Source organism: Bombus huntii, chromosome 16 (assembly GCF_024542735.1).
Source record: "Bombus huntii isolate Logan2020A chromosome 16, iyBomHunt1.1, whole genome shotgun sequence".
NCBI classification, from domain to species: Eukaryota; Metazoa; Arthropoda; class Insecta; order Hymenoptera; family Apidae; genus Bombus; species Bombus huntii.
Genome location: NC_066253.1, coordinates 7,377,236 through 7,399,512, shown reverse-complemented (window position 1 = coordinate 7,399,512; position 22,277 = coordinate 7,377,236). Strand labels below are relative to the sequence as shown.

Here is a 22,277-nt window from a genome sequence, read left to right as displayed (position 1 = left end):
CAGTTAATAACTGCTGCGTAGATACGGCAATTAACTCAAATTAACTCAAAACACCTTACTCTATAAAATTAAATTCTACGTCGCGTCGCACGATAGCAACCAAAAACCGGTATAGCATTTCGCTTGCTCGCTCTCAGCTCTCTACCTGTCACTGTATCCTCTCACAATCAGTTACATGATAAATCCGCTGTTTTTCTTTTCTTCTTTTTTTTTTTTTTCTCTCTCTCGTTTCTCAATAATCAACGTACATATTTCCAACCACTGTTGACAAATTGAGAAAAAAGCATTTGAAAAGTCGTTCGTTACTTATCCGTATCATTCGTTATTCTCCGAAGCGGCTGATAACCCGTCTCAAAATTCACTCTCAACATTGACACAGGTCGAAGGAAACTGTTTTGGTAATGAAGAATTTTCGTCGTTATCACTTGAGAGAACGTGTGGAGAGAAAGAGGGAGTGTACCCACGTGCGTACGTCTGTGTGCGTGGCGGGGGGGGGGGGGGGGGGGGGACATAAAAGGATGGGTCAGAGCAAACTGCGCCAGACTGTGAGTCGTGAACGTTTGGACATTTAGAATGTCAGCTGGTTTCAGTATGTTGCCAAGAGAGATTCCGTTTGTCCTTGAACAAACTTAATCTTGCTTCCCTTCGTCTTATCTCCGGGGCTGGAGATTTACTTGAAGACATTTTTTTTTAAACGTAAATACCAACTTCTTTCCTTTTATTCCTAAATAGAAAAATATACACGCCTACGTTACGTCTCACAGCTATAAAACTACCGAAAAAATTTTTATATGCTACGTTATTTATGTATGTTCTGTGTTAACGCGATGAGTAGACTGCAAATATTTATTCAAAATCATGTTTATGAAATGTGTTTCATCTATTAAATATTAAAAGGTGTACTGTCACGTGCATTCTCTATATTTTCCTCCGTTTAAACTTCCTATAAATTCGTATACCTTGATATTTTATATATTTCGTGTCTTTTATACTTTAAATATATATATATATATTTGTGTACTGTATGTATTCTGTATACTTTTGTACATTTAAACTTCTCAAACATTCACATACTTCAATATGTTGTATATTTTTTGCATTCTGTACGTTACATGTATTCCATGCATCAGTGTATCCTGTAAATTTTGCATAAGCACAGAGAAATCCGCAGTGCAATCGCAAGGACAGTTTTTTTTTTATTATTTAATTTGTACTTTACAATTTGTCCAGCTGGACATTTGGTAAATTTTTCTAACTTAATCGGTAAGTAACATGCGGATGGCTACCCCCAGTGAGATACCATCTTCGAATTTGATTGATTTATTTCTTTAGTGAGGTGAGTGTTTGTTTGTTAGGTTATGTTCTTTGTGAGATCTGTTGGACAAGGAAAGTAACAGTAGACGAAAGATAGAGAAAGAAAAGCGAGAGAGAAGCTCGTTTCGGTTGTTCAGAAAATTATCAATAGATTCGAATATCGCGAACAAAATCACTTGTAGCACGAATGCCAAACCCATTCACTCTCGCTATCTTTGGCTCGCGACGAACATAAAATTGCAACTAGTGTCTGCATCTTCGAGGAACGACTAAAAATACCGTATCGGCACGATCGACCGACTCCACGCTCTTTGTTTCGTTTCGATAGATCAGGTTTCTTTATTTTCATGGTTAAGCCATAAGTTGCGTGTTATCGTCTAGATTGTCACGTGCTAGATAATAGTAACGACACTTAACCATGGCATTGAATAAGAACCCTAGACACGACCATGACCTCGATCGAAGGTAACTCATTCGTTTCTCGCGCTCTTTTCCTCTTTTACCCTTTTGCTCGTTTGTTCGTCGTCTCTCTGTTACTCTTTGTCATTCCTAAACAGCTATTGGTACAACCTTCTTTAAAGTCATCTAATGGGATGATCGTAATAACGAACTATTAATCAGAGAAAGAAATTCGTGGAAATGGGAAAGTCGAAATATTGTACGGAGAGATCGAATTACATGTTTGTAGGCGTGTTTGTAAAATCTATAATCTAATATACCCGGTGTCTCGGCTAAACGAATACCTGCGTTATCTACGATCGTACGAAAAAGCTTCTCAAGGCGAAGTTAAATCATACGAAGGGACTCGTGTAACGGTGGAAAGAATCTTCTCTCAGCTTCGTTTTTTTCCCCTTTTCTTCTCTTTCTCTTCTTCTCTTTAAGAAAGGAGATTTCAAGGTCATCGGTATTTCCTAAATAGAACTCTATATATCGTTTTCACACTATGAATGTAATTTTCTATTCTCCGTGCAAAAGTATCAAAATATTTATGTGTATTTATGAAATGAAGAGTTTAAAAGATATTTCGATTTTAATTTTTTTTTTATTATTTAATTTGTACTTTGCAATTTGTCCAGCTGGACATTTGGCAAATTTTTCTAACTTAATTGGTAAATAACACGTGGATGGCTACCCCCAGTGAGATACCATCTTCGAATAATTCGATTTTAATTGAAATGTAGTGTACGAAAGGAGGAGAACAGAGACAAGAAGGGAAAACGGAAACGTAAGAGCGTCTTTGTTTTTCACACGACCCGAAAGTGTTACAAAATTAGGGTTAAAATATAAAAATTTCAAGCAGGCATTTTCACGCACAGATACTTGAAAAATGTCTTGAAATTTCGCGAAGAGACGACCTTGAGGAAAAATCCGTTCGTTATATGCGTCCCTCGAAGCGGTTGAACTCTGTCTTGAGAAGATTCTTCATACGTATACGCCTATAAGTCAGATGTTTAGGTGATTTCCTTTAGCTAAAACGTACAATAGAATTCGTACAATATCTAGAAAATTTACGATAATATTTACAACAGTTACACGGTGAAGATGAAATTTCCGTGACGTTATTCCACGATACGAAGCAAATAGGACAGCAGCGTTGAATTGAAACGGCGCCTTCGCTAGAAACCAAAGACACAGATCGGCCAGACTCTCCAACAATTTTATTTCCAATCGTCGCGTCGTTTACAAAGTTAAAGCTGTTGGCAAAGATCTCGCGTCCTGTCATCCAAAGCTAGCCGCTGAAACAAGATATGGAGAGGTTATTATTATCCTGCCAGAAATAGAGTGGCGAACGTATATACTGGTGGTTATTACTGGTGGCCGAATAAACTCTGGATGGAAAGGGAGCAAAGGACTCTGGTATGGCTTGGTTTAACGCTAAGACGATCTTAGAGAATTAAGAAGAAGTTGTGCGAATCTGCGTAACCATTTGCACGTTACTTTACGAATCGATAGATTCTACGTGTAATCTGCTCGAAAGCGGCTTTAACTAGAAATGTTGCTCGTTAGGATCAGAGCGTGTCCTCGCTGTGTCGTGTTCTTACCTGGCATGCGGCAGCCGCTCGATTTTATTTGGTGAATTTTCAAGGGGAACACGCGCTGTACTTGAAGATTATCTGCAAACGTTGCTATACGAGTGATCTGGTACTCGCTTGTGTCCTTCGTACGCGCGTTTCTCCTCTTCCACGTTACACTTTTTAACTGCATTTATTTTTCGCTAGCTTTTGCGTAGTGATCTGTGGTTTCCCATTGCGTTCAGCCGTATAATTCGAAAGAAAACAATGTTTTTCATTTTCTTAGACCAGAACTGGTTTTCGGCTGTTTCAGGAAGCGGCAGCAAGGATGGCAAAAGTGGAAAGGACAATGCATCACCGTGTGGCCCATACGCAGGTAAGTTCGCGTTTTATATCCTCCGTCTGCCTTTGCCATACTTTTACGATTGAAATAATACATATCGGTAACTGGAATCCGAAGCTCGGACAGCTAAAATTGTCAAGTTGCGAAGATTTTTTTTTTAATGATGAGTTCAAGTCCAATAATTGAAAGTTCACTTCATACGGTTCGAGTACTATACTCGTAACATGTTTTTTTATTTATTTATTTATTTATTTAAATTTTACAATTTGTCCAGTAGAACATGCGTATCATGTAATAATTTATTCGTTGTTCTTGCCACGAGTATTCCATTTTCACAAGCTATTTTCGCACCTTCTGAGTATTCGAATGAATTAGAAGGAACGTTATTTGGTTTGCGTGACTTTTCTCTGTTCCTCAAAATCAAACAAATAATTCAAAGTTCTCGTGCAGTTGGAAATGTTGGGAAAGCTACGACTAATCCAAATCCAGTGAAAATTCTCTAGGATGAACGTCCGTAGCGCTGACTTAAGTAATGAAAAAAAGTCCCCTTCTCTCGGTGTATCACTTCCCGAGGGATCTGCATGGAAGGCTTAAAGCTGTAATCTAAAAAACCTTTTATAAATAGAGTTTCGTTACTTTTTAAACAGGCGATGCACGAATAGCGCGGTAAATTATGTTCCAATGTAAATTATGTTTCGTATTAAAGAATATGCAAGCCGCTGGTCCAACAATAAAATACGATAATGAACCGAATAAAGTTCATCGTCATAAAATATGTAAAGTATGTATGTAAATACAGTTGGAAAAGTGCAGCAAAGTCGATCCACGATTTATAATAAAATGAAACGGAGAGACGAAGAAACGAAGAAAAAGAGAGAGAGAGAGAGAGACTAACAATGAGTGGAATAACTAATTGAAAACGAGGCGATAAAATAATAAAATCACTATTAAATCATCGTGATAAAAATGCTGTTATGCTGGAATATTATTGTGCAATAGTGAGATTAATAATTTGACTCGTACTTTTCCGATCTGTGTAATTGTTCGAATTTCAATAGTTTTTCTTTGCGTATAATTAAGAAGACGAATTGTTGATCCAAGTTTGGTGCCCTTCCTGTACCATACGATACGATTCGGTCATGTTCTATGCCACACGGATACTTATCCTTGTAAGTACTTGTTTGTAAGTTTTTTATTTTATCGCTGGTAGAGGGGGAACATGGCTGTGTGTGTGTGCACACGCATACATCTTTGCACACGTAACATGACCGGTACACACATGGCATTCCAAAATATCCATTCCCTTTCCACCAGCAGTTTACCAATGTTCGCCTCTAGCCTGAACAGCCAACAGCAGTTCTATTAATATTCTTTGGTTATTTTTGAAAAAGCTCTTCTTACCGAGAGAAACAGAACGAAGGATAGAGAAGAACTTTATGCACAAGCCAAACAACGTTTCCTTCAATTTGCCTGTAAAGGTGCAGATCTACAGCGAGCTGAATAAAATTCAAGCGTAAACGAGACATGTAAATTCTATCGATTCCTTGACGATTGCTGGACTCTAGAAACACCGGAAGAATATTCGTCTGATCGTTGTAAAACGATCAACGAACAAATTGCTCGACCAACGTTTACGCTAAACGAGTGTAGGCGAGTGCTGCTCCTGCTCTCTCTCTATGTTCTATGGTCGTTTCGTCTAATCTTAACACTCTAAACAAAGACCTCGGAGAAGTATGTTCATTGCCACGACACGATTTCTCGCCAGTAACAAGCAACATCGCTGTCAAGTTCGGATAGTTTGGCTAGTCAAGTAACAGAGATCAGACACACCCAACAATTTGCGTGTACTACGTGCGCTACGTAGCTGCACACTATCGGTATTGATCCATACGCACCGTTCTCTCGTTCTCGCTCGCTTTATCCCTTTTCTCCGGCTCCTGGCATCGCAGAGATATGGCCTTCTTCTCACGATTTCTTATCAACAACGAATACAGAGACAGTGGCATGTATGGATATTAACGCGGCTAACTGTATTCGTGAACCAGACCAGGATACCGGGACAAGAGTTGAGAACTTGGACCGATATGATGGTAACCAGGAGAACTTTAATCATTACAGAGAGATATAACAGAAGGATAGAATCGTTTCGTACGGATACAATGGAGTTTGTATTTTCCGAATATGATATATTCTCGAGCGAGTTGGAGCACATCGAGAGATGGAGGAAGAGTATCCGCCGTGGCGACGGTCGTAGCTGGTTTTTAACGTCCGTCGATTCGAAGGAAAGGCCGGAAAGGCCGTCGATTATTATGCAGGCGACAGACAATTGCCAACGCTTCCCCTATTAACATATAGCGAGAGTAAAAACGTGGCTGAAATACACGACGCAGTTGGTGCGTCGCTCCAGTACCAGCTTTGCTTGTACACTCAGATTTTAATAATCCAATCGGATAAACAAGTATACGTACTATAACTATATAACACGTGACGACAGAAAATTCAATTACAAAGCGAGCAATTTTTATCGGTAAAGAAACGCGGATGATTTGGATGGGTGTGGAAGTAGCACGTAAGAAAGAAAGAGTTTGGCTCGCTGTCCACGAAACGTCGTTTCATAGATTGCTCGCGGTAAATACGCTTTCATGCAACGATCGTTGCAAAGTAACGCGCACCTAGTCACGAAACAGCAGCGAACCGTTTTCGTTGTTACGCGTTTTCATTATGACGATTGACGTTAATATCGTCGAAATCGAGGCGCGCGTTCTCCAGCTGTTATAAACTAGCGTAGCGATATAGGACGAGAGCGTTTTTCTCGTTGCTCGATATTTTAACGACGGGACAAAACGTATCTCGCTGTACATTTGGCAGACTACTAACGCCGGCGTAGACGTATCGTCGTCACGTCTGCACTCGTCTACACTGACAGGTATTGTCTGCGTTCATCGTCCGCTGACAGTCGACGAAACATGTATCTAGACATTCTACGCTGTTTGAGGGCAACGTCGTTTGTCCAGCAGGCGTCGATGAGTCGAAGATGCGATGGAGCAAGCGGGTTATTGAAATGTATCTTTGGAGAAATGTGACCATCGTCGACCCTAAAATACAAAGAAAAGACTACCTTAATCTTCTTAAATGCTGACTATTAATAGTCATTAATAAGTCAATAATAAACACCCACTTTGTAGAATGTCCACTTGTAGAATTAGATATCGTGTAAATATAAATAATTAATTAATACGGCGAGGAACAAATTTTGAAAGTGTCATGACATATTGATTGACGTATTTGTTAGCGTATTAAAAAATGTATAGCACGATTTGGAAAAATGGGAGATGACTTTTGTTCGTTACGACACATCCACGATACGGCGGTACGTGACTTGCAGTGATTTCGATTTTACTTTCTTTCTTGGCCCGACGTTTTTCTTTTTTTTTTATTATTTAATTTGTACTTTACAATTCATCCAGCTGGACATTCGGTAAATTTTTCTAGTCTTGGCTCAACGTAAAGTAGCAAATGTATCGTGTGACGATCGCACAGCGGGATCGTTGCCTCCCAAAAGAGGTGAAAAGCTCATTCTGCCCACAATTGCCCGCGAACGTTCCAATGGAAAAAGAAGATGCATATCTGCCGACAAATGTGAATCGTCTGCGGATCTTCTGTCTAAGAACGGAAGACAGTTGCCGCAGGCGCACAGCGTGTCTTCGGACAATCGTCTGTCAGTGTGGACTTGGCTTTATAATAGACTACGATTACGCTTCTATGAAGAGACGCTTGGTGGACAGTAAGCCTACAGATATATTAGGAGGGAAAGAGCCGCGTCATATTTTTGCTTCAGCTGCCGAATGCGGGGACGCGCCGAAGAAGAAAGGATTCTTCAAAGGTTTCTGGAAGAGGTCGCGTCATTATTCGCTGGAGAACCAATAGCCCAGGTTAGGCGGTAGGGTGACGGGCCAGCAACGACAGAGACAGGCGCCACGGCAACAGCACCATTATCGGCACCACGTCGCTACGAGCGCTTTGACACACAGTGCTTGCTGTTGCATCGTCCAGTAACCTCGGTGCTGCTTCGTGGTAGATGCAGCGACAAGGTTCGCGTTCCTTCGTCCATTTCATCGAGCTTTTATTCCGCCCGATCGGTGGTCTCCGAGTCCAACAAGCTACGTCAGCCCGTGGGTAAAATCTTTTTGCGTATTAATTACGTTTCTCTGTCCCTCCTTGTTTCTTTTCTCTTAAACACTCTCCGACTATTCGGCTAAAAGATTTTCTTTCCATTCCTTCCGTTTTCTCGTTACATCCGGCCGTATGCGGTAATTAGGCTGTTTCGTAAATTATGCCACGAGCAGCAAAGGGCGGGTTCTATACGAAAAATAAGCCGAAAATGTAGAATAATATATTTTGATTTAAAGCCTTGTTTGTCTATTCTGCTTGACGCAATGCGATAAATATAAATCCAAGTAGGAGTATTAGTATGCAGCGAGATCCTTCAAGTCGAAACATAGACAACCTTGCAGAGTTGCTCGTATTTTTAATGCGTCTGTCTTTAATTTTCTACAGCAAAGAAACGCTTTTAAACTGTTCCAAGACAATCTGTAGTTTGATAGAATCGAGCAAGAAGAAATTAATTGGATGGAGGATTAGCCAAAATGTGTGTTAGAATTAAGGCCGCATGCGTAATAAATATATTTTAATTAATTAAACTCAAATTCTCCAAAGATCGAATAAATAGAGCTTGTGAAAAAACAAAAGAACGGTGTTCTACGTTTTCAACTTATTTTGTCGCATAGAATCGTCACTTGCTTGTTGGTCTTGCTTGTCTCGAGGTCGAGGTTGTACCATCAATTACAAGATAACCTGCAAATGAGATTACGCTACGTTACGTTTTCGTTACCATACTAAATCGTTTCGTTCCTCTCGCACAGCTCGTTTGCTCGTGCGAGCGCGTTGCTCGAAAGCGCGAAGCGGAATAGAAGCAACGAGGCAAAGTGCTGCGCGAATCGTGTCGATTTCGTCACCAGCTGGCGTTGTTCGAATCATTCGAGCAAGTCATAAATCGATTTTTGCTAAATCGAATCTATATCGAACTTAAGTCGTGTAAACAACATGAAGTACGCGATATAAAACAGAATTCGAGCAACGACACAGCGGCAGAAGTTGATCCGTTGACTCGTTCGTTTACTCTATTTATTTCTATTTCCTGAAACGCATAGAAGAAGAAAACCGACACGACACCACTATATAGCAAGATTTTTCAATGGTAAGATGGTTCGAATTTGCTCGCAAGACTTGTATACGCGCTGAGTCTCGCGTCACGAGCAGTTAAACGTTCGATAGTTTTTCCATTCGAGAGGTAAATCGCAAGCTTTGTACGGCTTAACCTAATTGTTAGATGGATTTCGATTAAACGAAACTTTTACTTTACAGAGGTAACAGCACCGATTAAGTCTTACGACTTATTATTAATGTCATCGGGGGTGGAAGGTTAGATCAGAGTCGATTGGAATGGGCAACTGCTTGATTAGTAAATGCCAAAAAGTACACGGTAGTCGGCTTTCTGATTGACGGACTCGATCGATAATCGACGATCATTGCGATTTATCGACGATCGGTCGACGAGTTGCGACCGATTGCGTGCATCAGAACACCATAGGCGTTTCTGTCCCATCATCTTCCTTGTGTGTATCCGACACGCCAGCACGTTTATAGAGAGCGAGCAAATAAACTATAAGTTATCAAGTATTCGAGTACTCGGTTATCTACGTACGTGTACTTTAGACGGCGTTTATTACTCGCGTATTATGGCAGAGGCAATAGAGAGAAAGAAGAGAGCGTAGAAAAACGCACGGAGGGACGAATACGTGCGGAATCATGACCATGTAAAAAGCAATCACATTGTATTTACTATACGTATTTATTGTTATTCGAGCAATTTGTAATTATACCAACGAAACGTTCCCTCTAGTTTCAACGTTACCATATAAATAACTATTTTTATTACGGCAATTCATTACCTGTATCATCATCATCATCATCGTCATCGTCATCACCACCATTGTTGTCATCCTCGTCGTTATTTATTTCTCATTTCTGTTGTTAAGTTGGTACGTATGAAATATGCCGTCCCGCCAAATAAGATTTCGATCGATATATTTATACGATTCAATGCTCTGTTATAACGATTAATTAACGTCATTATTCCAGGTTTATAAGAATTATCGGCTGAGAAATTCAGATCAATTTCTTCGGTTATAGCTTCTTTTTCGGTAATTTACGCATTGGAAGATTGCAAGATGGGATAAAAGTTGTGTTTAACTTTATCAAATATTAAATGTTGGTTTTCAGCAACTTTCGTGCCACTTTTTTTCAAAATTTAAGCCCATAAAAAATTGCACAAACTTTCTGGCTATCTAGAAATAATAATAAAATTTTGGTATATTTATTATAAATTTCCTTACATGAAAAATTACGTTAAACTTACATGATTTATGGTAAATTTTATAATATGTTTGATAATGGACGATAGATCAAAATTGAATGGATGGTATTAGAGCGCCAAATTTGAATTTGAAGAAACATTTCATACGCTCCAACTTAATACACATAATTAGTACCAATAACCACTTTCGTCGCCACAATTGTTGCCACTGTGTTTTATTTATATCTTTTCCTCCTTTATTATCATAATTTTTCCCTTTTAGTCGCCTTTCACGGCACGCAGGGATTGCATATCTGGGCCTATCGAGTTCCTGAACCTAAAAGGACTTACTATTGTAATATTAATATTATTATTGCTATTTATTTGAATTATTATCGTAGGGTTGTTGTTACGATCATTGTTATTACCATTGTTAATCCTGAAACGCTATCACCAAAATGATAATGCTTATGCAGAGAACGTTGAAACACGCAAGTGAAACGCAAGAGACGATAAATGCGTTATCGTTACGAAACGGTAATCAGTGTTATCTAGAACTAGCGGTTGAATTACTTACTTACTTGCTTACTTACTCAATTACTATTATCGATAATCCTCTATTTGTACGATATATAGAAGGCGAATTAAGATTATATAGCCAGTAATGTAACAAAATGGTCACGATAATAACGATAACTCTCGCGAAAATTACATCTAGTAGAGAATTGGAAAATTCGATATAGGATGTAGCAGACGACATTCTCCTCTCGAATTATCGACAAAGTCGATTCCAATCGGAAAATTGCTTGAATGCCAAAGATTGCCTTCGCAATATATCGCCAACTCGGCCAACGCATACAAACCTATAGAAAATCACATTTCTTGGTATTTGTTCGAATTTCATTTTACTTCGATTCTTTATACAATTTTGTACGAACCCCTAAGTGCAAATTTTAGTCGATCAATCGAACGAACAATCGTTTCCCTTTCTCTTTCATTTCCTAATTCCTTTTCCTTTCCTCGTTTCAAGCGCCAACCAAACGCAACAACGTGAATTTCTCCATCGTGTTCGTTGTCGTCGTCGTTCTTCGAAATACGCGGAAACAGAATTTCCCTATGAATCGTGTTCATCGTGGAAACATGTTTGCACGTCATTTCACTTTGTAGGTTATTTAAAACGTATTTTAAATAATCGTATCGTTCGCGGCTTGTTCGATATATCGAATACAGCGGAAGTCGTTGGAACGATTACGAGGGCGATAACACGAGCACGTGACTCAAAAGGACGCTGGAATTTCAAGGAAGAGGAAAGAAGAAATAAGACAGAAGAAAACGAAAGAAAGAAAGAAATGTGGCAATCGTCGCTCGGCCGCAACATAGGTTATGATACCGCTTTTTTCTCCCTGCGTGATATATTTATTTATTTTAACGCGGTTTTATTACACACTCTATGTATAGTGGCACTTGTAAATAACGATCGCGAATCATAAGGATACGTGACAAAGGAACGCAAGAAGAGAGCAACTGTTCCGCGATCTTTTCGCCGTGAAAAGATCGAGCTAGGACTGTGAGAACGATGGGCATTCGAGATACGCATCGGCCGCGTGCTAGTTGTTGCTACCGCTGCTGTTGCTGCTATTGCTGTTACCGTTGCTACTGTTACTAAGTACTACAGTTACAAAAACCCGAGGGCACGCTGGCCGCTTTGTCGCACATTCGTTGACATGCATGCACACCTATCTAATAAGATAACTTAAAAGGTAATCTAATAAAGGTTAATGCTACTTAAACTTAATGCCATTTAAACGAACGTTTGTAAAGCAATCTTCGTCCCAGCGTTGCGCGGTATGCTATATCTCATTTCACGCACACGCGTGTACGTGTTCAATCACTTTTTTCAACGGTGTCTTCTGTTCTCTTCGTCATCTTCCATCATTTTCTTCTTTTTCGTCTTCTTCTTCTTCTTGTTTGCTTCTGCCCCTGCCCCTGTTCTCTCCCTTTCTCTCCCTCTTATCTGCGATTTCAACAAAACAACCGTTGTTTCCCTCGAACGGGTAGTATCGTGAAATAATCACCGCTAGCCGTGGAGACCCCATTTGGAAAGGAGAGAAGCACCGAAATGCCTAAACTTTCTTGACAAATAGCCAAGAACAGATAGAACGAAGAACGAGGGGAAAGATGGATTTCTTCGGAAGAAAATTTCGAATGTTTCGAAACGAGTCGAGACGAGTCGAGGGACTCATTCGTGTTTCCCGTGTTAAATATGCGTTAAATACGAAGGAAAAATGTGCACGATACTCGTGTAACACAGATCTTGAACATTTTAATCCCGGTAACAGGTGAGACATTTCGTAAGCTAAGTATCGAAACGTTGTCACCCGTATTAACCTTTTTCACATGTGTTCTGAACATGATTGTATTCGAGAAATTCCAATACATCACCGATAGAATAAGAGACGCACACTGTGCACGCTAAAGCCAAGTTACCGAAGTTGCCGGGCATGTAATACGATACGATACGATATTCGTGTACGCCATTATCAAATCCACTGTTGTTTAACTAGCCACGATGTTAAGACCGGTTCGTTGGGCGCATCGTTTCTTCTAGTCTTTGTCTCCCTGAATGAAAACGAGCGTGTACAAGTTGGAAAAGAAACGGGTCAAAAGCGGAAACAAACTCGGGTAAATAAAATGTGTATGCTTCGCGTAGTTTTAACGATTTGTAGATTACACAGAGTAGATGGACAAAGTCTGTGAATGGACTAACGCAAACGAGGAGAACATTTTAGTACAAATTCGATAGCTTTATCGTTTCATCGTTGGAAGAACAAGGATTAAAGGTACTAAAAAAGAAAGAAAAGAATAAAAAAGACGATATGGCAATAAATGAGTAGCGCAAATGCACGAACGCAAGATTACGAATGCACGATTAGGAAAGTCATTCGACGAAATCAAGCGCTCGACGCCTCGGTACTAATATCGACCACATTTCGTGAATTACGATCCAAGTCTTTCCTTCGAATTCCGTATATACGTAACATTTATCCGAGACCATCCGTTCGTTTGTATCTTATATATATATATATATATTATATATATATATATATTGATATATATGTATATATATATATATATATATAGATATATCTATATAATTGTTCTCTCCACCGCAAAAGGCTTGCGCCTCTCATTCTGATCTTTCTAGTCGTTATTTATGACAGAAAGAGATTTGGAGAATCATCCAATTATTTACTCTGAGATGCGAATCGAATAAATTTCGCGAGAACGATCTAAAAATAGTAGGCTATAAAGCGTTGATTGATAGAAAATATAAAAGTGTGGCGATCCTGGTCGCTGTAATTAGAAGTAATGTTTTTTAAGATGAAACAAAATCAATGCGAGTAAGCGAGAGCGATTTTTATGTAAATTTTCTTGATAATTTTGTAAAAAGTTTTATTTAATCTTCTAATCTACCAATAAATTAAATAACGGTTTATAAATTAAGATGAACCGATATTATATATATAGATATATATATATACACACACACATATGCATGTACACGTATACGATGATATGCAGGTTATCCCATTCTCCGATTTTTTTGAAATAAGAACGTTTAGTAAGATAAACAACATCAAAGGCTTCACGAGTTAGAACACCAAAATAGATATCTTCTTCGGTACACAGCCATTTGTTTCGTCCTTCCTTTCCTTTTGTTTTTTTTTTTTTTTTTTTTTTTTTTAATAAAATGAACAAAATACGATCGAAGATCTACGTATTTGCAGGAAATTAATTTTATTAAACAAAAAAATAAACAAAATTTTAGTACTATCGAGTACCATATTTCGAAAGTAAAAATAACATTTACTCCCTTGTATGCTTGGTGGCTTTGATGCCGTTTATTCGAATAAACGATTTGTTTTTCACGCTTGATTTACAGGAACCTCTTCCCTTTCACTTTAGCTCTTCACCCAACTCCTTTAAGACATTGGGAAACAATGAAACACGCTGTATATACGCACTACATGAGAAATCTCTATTCCACGTACAGGTAAGTGTAATTTCCCAATAATGTATGTTAAATAATATCATTTTGAAACGAGAATAAACGCGTCCAGAAACCGAGAACCGGAAGTTACATACGCGTGATTTAATCTTATTCATGATCGCGGAAGGACGCGGTTTTTATCGTTTATTTTATCATCGCGAGATATGCAGTCGTGAGGCATAGAATTCTACGATAATTTCACTATTTTGAATGTTATTCGAATGAATGAAAACAAAAGGTGTTTCATTACACCGCTTTATACAAATTTATTGTTTCCTTAAACATTATTCGTGTGTCACGATTCTGAAAATTCTTCTTGTCGACATTTGCAAAAAAATCTTAAGAGCAAGTATATCGGCTTTACAAAGTTATATACCTAATTTTAACCAACCAAATGTAGCCCTCTCTTTCTTTTTCTCTCTCTCTCTCGCTCGCTCTCATGCGCACAGGCGTCCCAGCGCGCGCGTGCTCGACGCGCACGCAACACCCTCACTCATCCCCCTATCCCACCCGCTTTTGCTTTCTATTTCTGCCTTTCTTGAACCATAAACATCGACCATCTTCCGGTGTACATATTATTTTTTCAAAAAGTCGAAAGTGGTTTTATCGGCCGTTGAGTTCGATCCAGTTTCGATAAGACACGAAAAATGTAGTACGTATGTATATAATCGTCGCATTGTTGGTCTCGATATAACGAGAACGATTTTTTCCCATAAAACGTAAGGATCTCAAAATATATATTATATATATGTGTATATATATATCCTTTTCCAAACAAAAAAGTAAAAGCTAAAAGCATGAGGCGGATGCGAATATTTCAACGACGCCTGGGAGTTACCTTTTTATTACAATTATTACTTCAATGTTTATTCCTTATTTTGTTATCAATAAAAATCGTTACATAGTAGTTTGGGTTGCTGCTTGACACCAGCCGAATCGACAAGCAACCAGTTATAATAATAATAGTAGCAGTAATATTACAGTAATAATAAATGATAGCGGTATCGTGTATTAGATGTGTGTGTATGTGTGTGTGTGTGTGTATACATGCGCGTCTGTATACGACTGCGGGGGTGTTCTTCTTGGTATAACTTATAGAAGACTGCGCTAGTCGAATGAAAAACGTTTACACGGCCAAGGAGAACTACGTTGCTCTTCCGAATATGTTTTTATATAAGTCCAAATTTTTATTTTCATAGATTTGGTTTTTTATTAGATCCACGTATCAAACGTAAGAGACTATCTTCGATTATAATCAGTTTCGTTAGATAGGGAACACTGATTATATAAAAGAAGAAACTAAAACTAAGATGTAAATGAATAAATGAAGATATAAAAATTATAGAAAATCGAATTATATGTGTATTCTTGTTCCGTGTATAGTTCTACCTTTCAACTTTCGCAATCGTGTTTGTGTTTTGTATGCATGCCACGCGCGCTTGAAAATGTCATATTTATATATTTATATTATCTTGGTGTACATCTTGCGACTCTTTTTCTCGTTCCAGTTCTCACCCCCGTCCCTCGCTTTTTCTCTCTCTCTCTCTCTCTCTCTATCTCTTTCTTTCTCTTTCTCTTTCTCTTTCTCTCTCTCTCTCTCTCTCTCTCTCTCTCTCTCTCTCCCTCTCTCTCTTTCTCTGTATTTCTTCCTCTTATCGATAAGTGACACATCCCCCGATTTGTTTTATTCTTCTTACACATAGCAATATTAAAGAGAGTAAATAGTTAAAAGGGTTGTATCGATCTGGATGGGGGAGGGAGAGGCCAACCAGGATTACAATCAATCCACGCCTTTTCACCCCCTACCGCGCGTTTGCCTGCATCGTCCGCACCGTCCTCTCACCGCCACCATTGCTGTCAACTGTCTCATCGACTGTAGCTTCACATCGCTTTTGCCTCTTTTATCATCTTGTTCCGTATCTATCATCGGTGTTAATACCTCTATTGCGCTCTCTTACACATTTCCAGACACCGCTTCCCTTGTTCCCTCTTCGCGATTCTTCAATTCTTGAAATTAATTTTTTCATTCACATTCTACCTCCCCCTTTTCCCTTATTATTCTCACTCACACGCTCACTCCCTCTCTCTTTCTAATTCGTTAGTTACCTCTCGATCATTCGCTTCCTCTTTCACGCCCATTTCTCCATCATCACCTCTTCTTTTATTCCATCAAACTTTCTCTAACGCTCGCACTCTCTCTCTTTCTCTCTCTCTCTCTTTCACCGTCTCTAACATCCTTTCATTCTCTACAAAAAAGACTGTAAACCTAACACGCAATAGTTTACTATTATTTATTATCATTATTTCTTATACTTAATGCATGCGTCTCGTGTATTTTTGTCTCTCCGTCAACGAATCGACATAATACGATCGTTCGCAAATAAAAGATATTTCTTCTTTTTGCCCTCGTTTAATTCATCCCGGCTCACTGTATATGTCATTATCACTTCTGAGGTAAATACTTATCTGTTGTTATGGTGCGTATAAATGTAAAACTGCATGGTACTTGCGGTTCATAATTTTTCGTTTTATTATTCAATTGTAAAAAAGCGTTTTTTTCCTTTGTCTTCATCGAAGCTTTCGGAATTCCTGTCGTTATAGTACTGACATTATCTCGGTCGTGAATACACAAACGGACATAAAAATTCGAAACATGGATGCTACGATGAAACGAAAACAATGAAAAGACCGCCCTTCATCGATTACAATTTGCGCGATCATTTTCCAAGTAAATGCTTAGGAGCTTTTTTCGGAAATTATTACGCACACGTGAGCGCGTGCGTCTGTTCCCCGAACGTCGATCGGCCGAATCGAAGAGGAGAGAACGACGACTGGAATATGATAGCTGTGTTGCTGGTGTTGTTGCTGATGTAGTTGTTGCTCTTCATCGAATGTCGCGCGGCAAGCTTGCGGCAGTTCCGGCGCGACTCGTGCGGCATGACGCATTCCATTCGCTGTTCATTAAAATAATCGATCGTATCGTTTAATATTAATATTAGATATTTATGTTGGGTCCCAGAGGTTACTGAAACAAAAAGAAGAGTGGAAAACATCCCGCTGTTAATTTTGTTGTACGAACACAATTAATTAGTTAGTGTGAAGGAAAAGAGAAAGAGTGGGGGAGGAAAGTGGAAAATAAAATCTACTTATTTTCGTTTTTTCGATGCCAGATACATTTTTCAAGCGATAAAATATTAATGCCAATCTATTTTTTTTTTTTTTTTTTTTTTTTTTTTAATGAGGAAGTCAGTTTTGTAAAAAAAAAACCTATTTGTCACATTTTATGCCCCATCCTCTATATAATTATGTATAGCGTCCTTCCCTTTTTTTTTTAAAAGAAAAATTCAATAGTAAATGTAATGTTTTACATGTGATTAATTTCTATTCTATGTTCTCTATCTAGTTCATAGCTCTCAAACAAAGAACACGCGTACTCTGTTCTTTCGCTGGTAGAAAAGAAGTACGTATTTGTCAGTGCTTCTCAGTGTGCGATCCAAGCACGAGGGACGCGCGCAAATCCGTGATTAGTCATCGTGGCAAACTGATACATCGAGCCAAAGCGGTCGACTGAAATTATGCGAGAGTGACTCACTTATGCATGTGTCATTTCGTACACGCGTAACGAATATCTTTGAATTTCACCGTTCGTCTCGTTCGGCTGGAAATTTTTTCAAGACTATGTAGCGTGTGGTTCATGCATTGAAAATATACACGTACAGTAGCCATCACGATACAAAGAGATTACGAAATTGGTCAGTAATCGACCGTCAACGCGTTCGAGCGAACTAACCTATACCTAACAAGATAAGGTCCCGAAACATAAAGTAATCAAGGTTGCACAAAAGGCTTTGTTTCAATTCTCCCTATCAAAAAGTGTGGAAATGCTGCTTATGATTCTGCGTGTCAACAATCGGTGCTGCTACTCGATGTTTTAATCTATCACCTCGACATAACCTATATCATGGTGACTACCGCACAGAGACGTGACAAAGGTTTAACGTATTAAATATGAGATTATAGTGAAGTGGCAAGGAGCGAGGATAGTGATGATTAGCGATGTGATCTGGAAAAGTTCCCATCTGTATTATATATATACGTGGCGACAAATTCGAACCAGTTCAAACAGGATTCGAAGGTTAAAACTTTTGAAAGTTTTGATTCAGACTTGAATTTCAATTCGAATTGTTTCAGAGCCCATCGCTACTCGCCGTTATCCTCGCTCCTCGCTGCCCTACTATATTCGAAGCCTAAGGATACATATACTCGAATGATACATACGTACGTATATACCAACCTAATAGCCGCAGGACACAAGGTAGTCCCCGAGTTTTTCAACGACCGATGCGGCCTGCTGTGGCTGTATAGGGTCTTCGTAAAGAGAAACAACTACCGCTTGCGTCGTCTTCATGCAGTGGACGCCGACTTTGCCAAGCTTTGCCCTTATCACTCGATCCGTACCTGACAGGTAAATGTACCTGTTGCCGGCCAAGGTAACACCCGACGACGTCAGAATATCCTGCTCGTCGAATCCCTGGACCAATTTTGTCAACTCTTCTTTACTTACCTATGCACAGAAATTATTTTCATCTTCGTACAAAAGTCAATTCAAATCCATATTTAAATGATAGACAGTGCATAAGTACAGTTCTTTATTTTGTGTCTCCCCTATACATAATATAACATAAATCCCCTGTACAATGCAATGTAAATACGACTTATATAAATAGAAATTGATAGAATTCGATTTTACATTGTTTTGTCGTTCCTGTTATCCACTAAAGTCATATCAATGCTTTTGTGTATATCAGATATAAAAGTGAAGTTTAGCAAACATGACAAAATAGATTAATCGGTGTTCTTGCGATACTACTTGTATCAGATATAGATACATAGAAAACATATCTCTATCTATAATCATTTTTGATAACGACTCACCTTGTTACAGAAAAATTGCACCGCGTGATACGCTTTTCTGATGCACGATCATCATCATACAAATGTTAAACCATTAACCTCATAATTCTTAACTATTTTTTCATTTTTTCAACGCGGTTAAGATTTAGAATTAAAAATATTTTTTTGGTATTTATATGGCAAACAGATGAGCGCTATGCGCGCGCACGTATGCGCATATGTTTGCGTGTGAATAATTATAGGATATTTAATAAAGTACCACTAACGGATAACAGAACAATAAGGGGAGACACATTTAACAATCGTAATCGGATACGTTTATCGAACGTCAAGGTCGTCTGAAATTATCTTACATTAAATTGGGCAACGTTCGTAATCCTACCTTGCGCCAAAACCTATCGTAATTTCCACAAAGTATAATTACCGCGAGAAAGGATTCGCGCGCAACTGTGGCCGCACGTCGACGACCTCGTGACATTTTCGTGTTTAAAAATAACTCGAAACGGTAGTTTTGGATTTAAATTCAAAGTATCACTGTTATCTAGAACTCCATGATAATTTGTTAATTTGTATAAAATGTCATTATTCATAGCAATCTAACCTCATTTTACCACATAGATATAATTTAAATTATTTTGTTTTAACTTTCGCATTCGAGCTATTATCTACTCCACTTCGAATCTCTCGAAATATACTTGTGGAAAAATTTAACAAAATTCTGATAGGTGCTCCGAGGGTAAAGTAGATTGCGAAGCATGAAAAGATGAAGCGTAGTGACAGAATGGAAAAGCAAGATTCTACGAAAAATTTTGGTCAGGCGGCAAAACGCCCATTTTGAGACTCCAGGTACGATACTGTGGAAGGTTGCTGCCCGGCCGGCATCGCCATTTTGGCATTCGTAGCCGGAAAGTGTGTGTGCGCGCGCGAGGCCACGGTGCAGCTGGCGACCTTTATCTATACGTTTCGCCGTCTTTCTTCGCGTAAAGCCTTTCTTCGAATCCAAGAAAGAACTGCTTTACCTTGTAACCAAACACGCTACGCTTTTGCATTACCTTTCTTTCTCAGAAACTAAGACGTAATTTTACTGTTTCCAAATCATGCATATCCCAAAAATACTTCGATATATTTCTCAGAACTCGAGATTATGCTTGCGAGTGAAAAGTAAAATTATGAAAAAAAATTAAATGTCTTGTCAATTGATTGACGAAAATGACAAGAGGAAGACCTTAGTATCCTTAGAAAAAAGATTCTATGGTTGTATATGTATACGCAAGGAATATCTAGTAAAATTTACATGGGAGGGGGGCCTCCTCCCTTGTCGAAGCGAGACAACCTCTTTGTTCCAACTTTCTTAACATTTTTAATCCCCCATCGTTTCATTTTACTATCGCACACGCTAATTCGAGGTCCTTAGAATTTACCGACACGATTCACAAGAGCTTTTTAAATACAACGCGGATGGCGCGTCGATCGACCTCAACTTTTCTAGAACTGTCTCCGATCGTTTTTTGTAACAATTTTACTTGGTACATTGGTGAAAATAAAGAAAGGAAAGTATATAACAAAAAAACTCTATTACTCGAATATAACAAATCTCCAAGTAACAATACTCGAAAATTCGAACTGCTCGAATATCCAAATCTCACATATACAAAACAAAATCTTTATTTCATGTAAACTCTTTGCGTTTTTCAGTCATTTCGGCCGGGTATTGAAAAAACAGAAAGAGACAGAAAAAGCACAAAAGAGATAGATACATCGAAATCGAACATGCACGTAGGCGTCACTGCGTACGTCTTTCGATAACAGAGGATAGCTTCCGAAGAAATGAGTCATCTTCGTAACGAATGCCATCAACGTTAAAATTTTCGTTCGCTTCGGGGCGAATACCAACGTAAGTGACGAGAAATGTTGAAAATGGAACAGCTTCGATAAGGAATAGAAGCCACTACCGACAATAGGAGCCACCATTTCCATGGGTGGCAGCGGCAACGTGCCCGGCAGGCAGCCATGTTAAACTTAGTCGAAAACCATTCAAGTTCGACCAGACAAAATTTTCTCTGGTGAAAATTGCCACACCCTACCCTGTTAGACCACCTTTATAGCCGCACGAAACAAATTTTCTTTCGAAATCTAGCCGAAGATAAATCCATTTGCTTATACAATGGTTAGTTTTTCCCATCGATTCGAGAATTTATGCGATGTATCTACGACGACCGGTCCTCTGCTGCAGACATATTTGGGCGGTGGACGAAATACCTTGGGAAAATTTCCGACAAAAACGAAAATCTCAATTATTGTTGATTGAACGGTAACGAGTTTCAACTATATCCGACAACTTAATCTCGAATATTACTCGATCTAACCGGCGTCGGTAACACGAGGGGATAACCATGCCGGGTCAACACGCGGAACTTCAACGATTTTTCCCATTTATTACACACCCAAGGATACCTATTTCCTCGCTTTGGAAAAACAAAATATGCCGATGATTACGTGGCAATATCTTTTTCACGACAAAAACCCTCTCTACACTGATCATGTTATTTCGCGAAATTCATTAAGATTCTACTGGAACGTATTAAACAAGAAACTTATTAGTAATATGTAGTCAATCAATAGGCATAAAACTGTATCAACAGTAAATACATACATTACGTGCTAATCACTAATATATAGCACTCTAGCCCGATATAAAGAAACTGAGAAAAATATTCGATACTGGATCAACTGAGGTGAACGATAACTAAGGAGAAGGGAGAAAAGATGAAAAATACGAAGTGCAAGTTACTGATATGATACGTTTAAATTTCTTTGAAGTATATTCAGTGCGTACTTTCCCTCTTGTCGGCTAGCTAATAATAAGCTTCCGAGGCGTTAGTCGAACGACATACTCACTTCGAAGCCTTCAGACTTTGCCCAAAGGTTGCCATCGTGTCCCGCGATTGCAGCTTTGGTAACACACCTAGACGCGAGCAGCTGCTTGTCAACGTAATCCTGCCAGCTCATTTTTTAACACAAGCGGCTCGACTCAATCGTTCACCACGCCACTAAAGACACAACCCGTCACTGACTGACTCTTCTCACGACTACCTATATGCGCTCAACGCCGGCCACACTTCTCTCTCGCCCCTCCTCTCCTCTCTTCGTGGTTAGCAGCGACCCCTCTCGACCCCACCAAACTCTCCTCGCCCGATGATCGTGTTCTCCCCACTCTTGATAACCGGC

General features: G+C 39.0%; 2 protein-coding genes and 2 long non-coding RNA genes across 15 annotated transcripts in view; 2 read left to right on the top strand and 2 right to left on the bottom strand.

The window, feature by feature from the left end:
• The window catches only part of LOC126874422 (uncharacterized), a 59,641-nt gene extending 46,053 nt beyond the window's left edge, over window positions 1-13,588 (top strand). For 7 of the 10 annotated variants that reach the window (XM_050636478.1, XM_050636477.1, XM_050636479.1 and 4 more), the window contains 2 exons: window positions 3,640-3,702; window positions 7,508-13,588. In XM_050636478.1, coding sequence (XP_050492435.1) covers window positions 3,640-3,702; window positions 7,508-7,596 — 152 coding nt within the window. In that variant the 3' untranslated portion in view covers window positions 7,597-13,588. Of the gene's footprint in view, window positions 1-3,639; window positions 3,703-4,119; window positions 4,696-7,507 lie in introns of those variants that run through there. The other 3 variants (XM_050636480.1, XM_050636475.1, XR_007692790.1) reach the window with 2 other exon arrangements.
• Window positions 146-3,630, bottom strand: LOC126874437 (uncharacterized). Its single transcript, XR_007692795.1, has 2 exons — window positions 2,839-3,630; window positions 146-2,750 (listed from the first exon to the last, which is right to left on the bottom strand). It is a non-coding gene; the product is annotated as an uncharacterized LOC126874437 (long non-coding RNA).
• A 958-nt stretch (window positions 13,589-14,546) lies between the features above and the next one.
• On the bottom strand, window positions 14,547-22,180 carry LOC126874432 (profilin). Of its 3 annotated transcripts, none has more exons than XM_050636498.1 (3): window positions 21,948-22,180; window positions 18,414-18,699; window positions 14,547-17,160 (listed from the first exon to the last, which is right to left on the bottom strand). In XM_050636498.1, exons 1-2 carry the CDS (start codon window positions 22,056-22,058, stop codon window positions 18,430-18,432), a joined length of 381 nt encoding a protein of 126 aa, XP_050492455.1. In that variant the 5' UTR covers window positions 22,059-22,180; the 3' UTR covers window positions 14,547-17,160; window positions 18,414-18,429. The 3 variants fall into 3 exon arrangements, with proteins under 3 accessions (XP_050492455.1, XP_050492456.1, XP_050492454.1); XM_050636499.1 differs by having other exon boundaries at window positions 18,418-18,699; XM_050636497.1 differs by having other exon boundaries at window positions 18,430-18,699; window positions 21,948-22,175.
• On the top strand, window positions 18,707-21,999 carry LOC126874440 (uncharacterized). Its single transcript, XR_007692798.1, has 2 exons — window positions 18,707-21,216; window positions 21,283-21,999. It is a non-coding gene; the product is annotated as an uncharacterized LOC126874440 (long non-coding RNA).
• Window positions 22,181-22,277: the final 97 nt, after the last annotated feature.

Bases quoted from the DNA above. Each gene is read 5' to 3' on its own strand.
- LOC126874432 (XM_050636498.1), bottom strand. From the start codon at position 22,058: ATGAGCTGGCAGGATTACGTTGACAAGCAGCTGCTCGCGTCTAGGTGT. The intron at 18,700-21,947 runs GTGAGTATGTCG...TTCTGTGCATAG, and splicing joins CAAAGTCTGAAGGCTTCGAA to GTAAGTAAAGAAGAGTTGAC.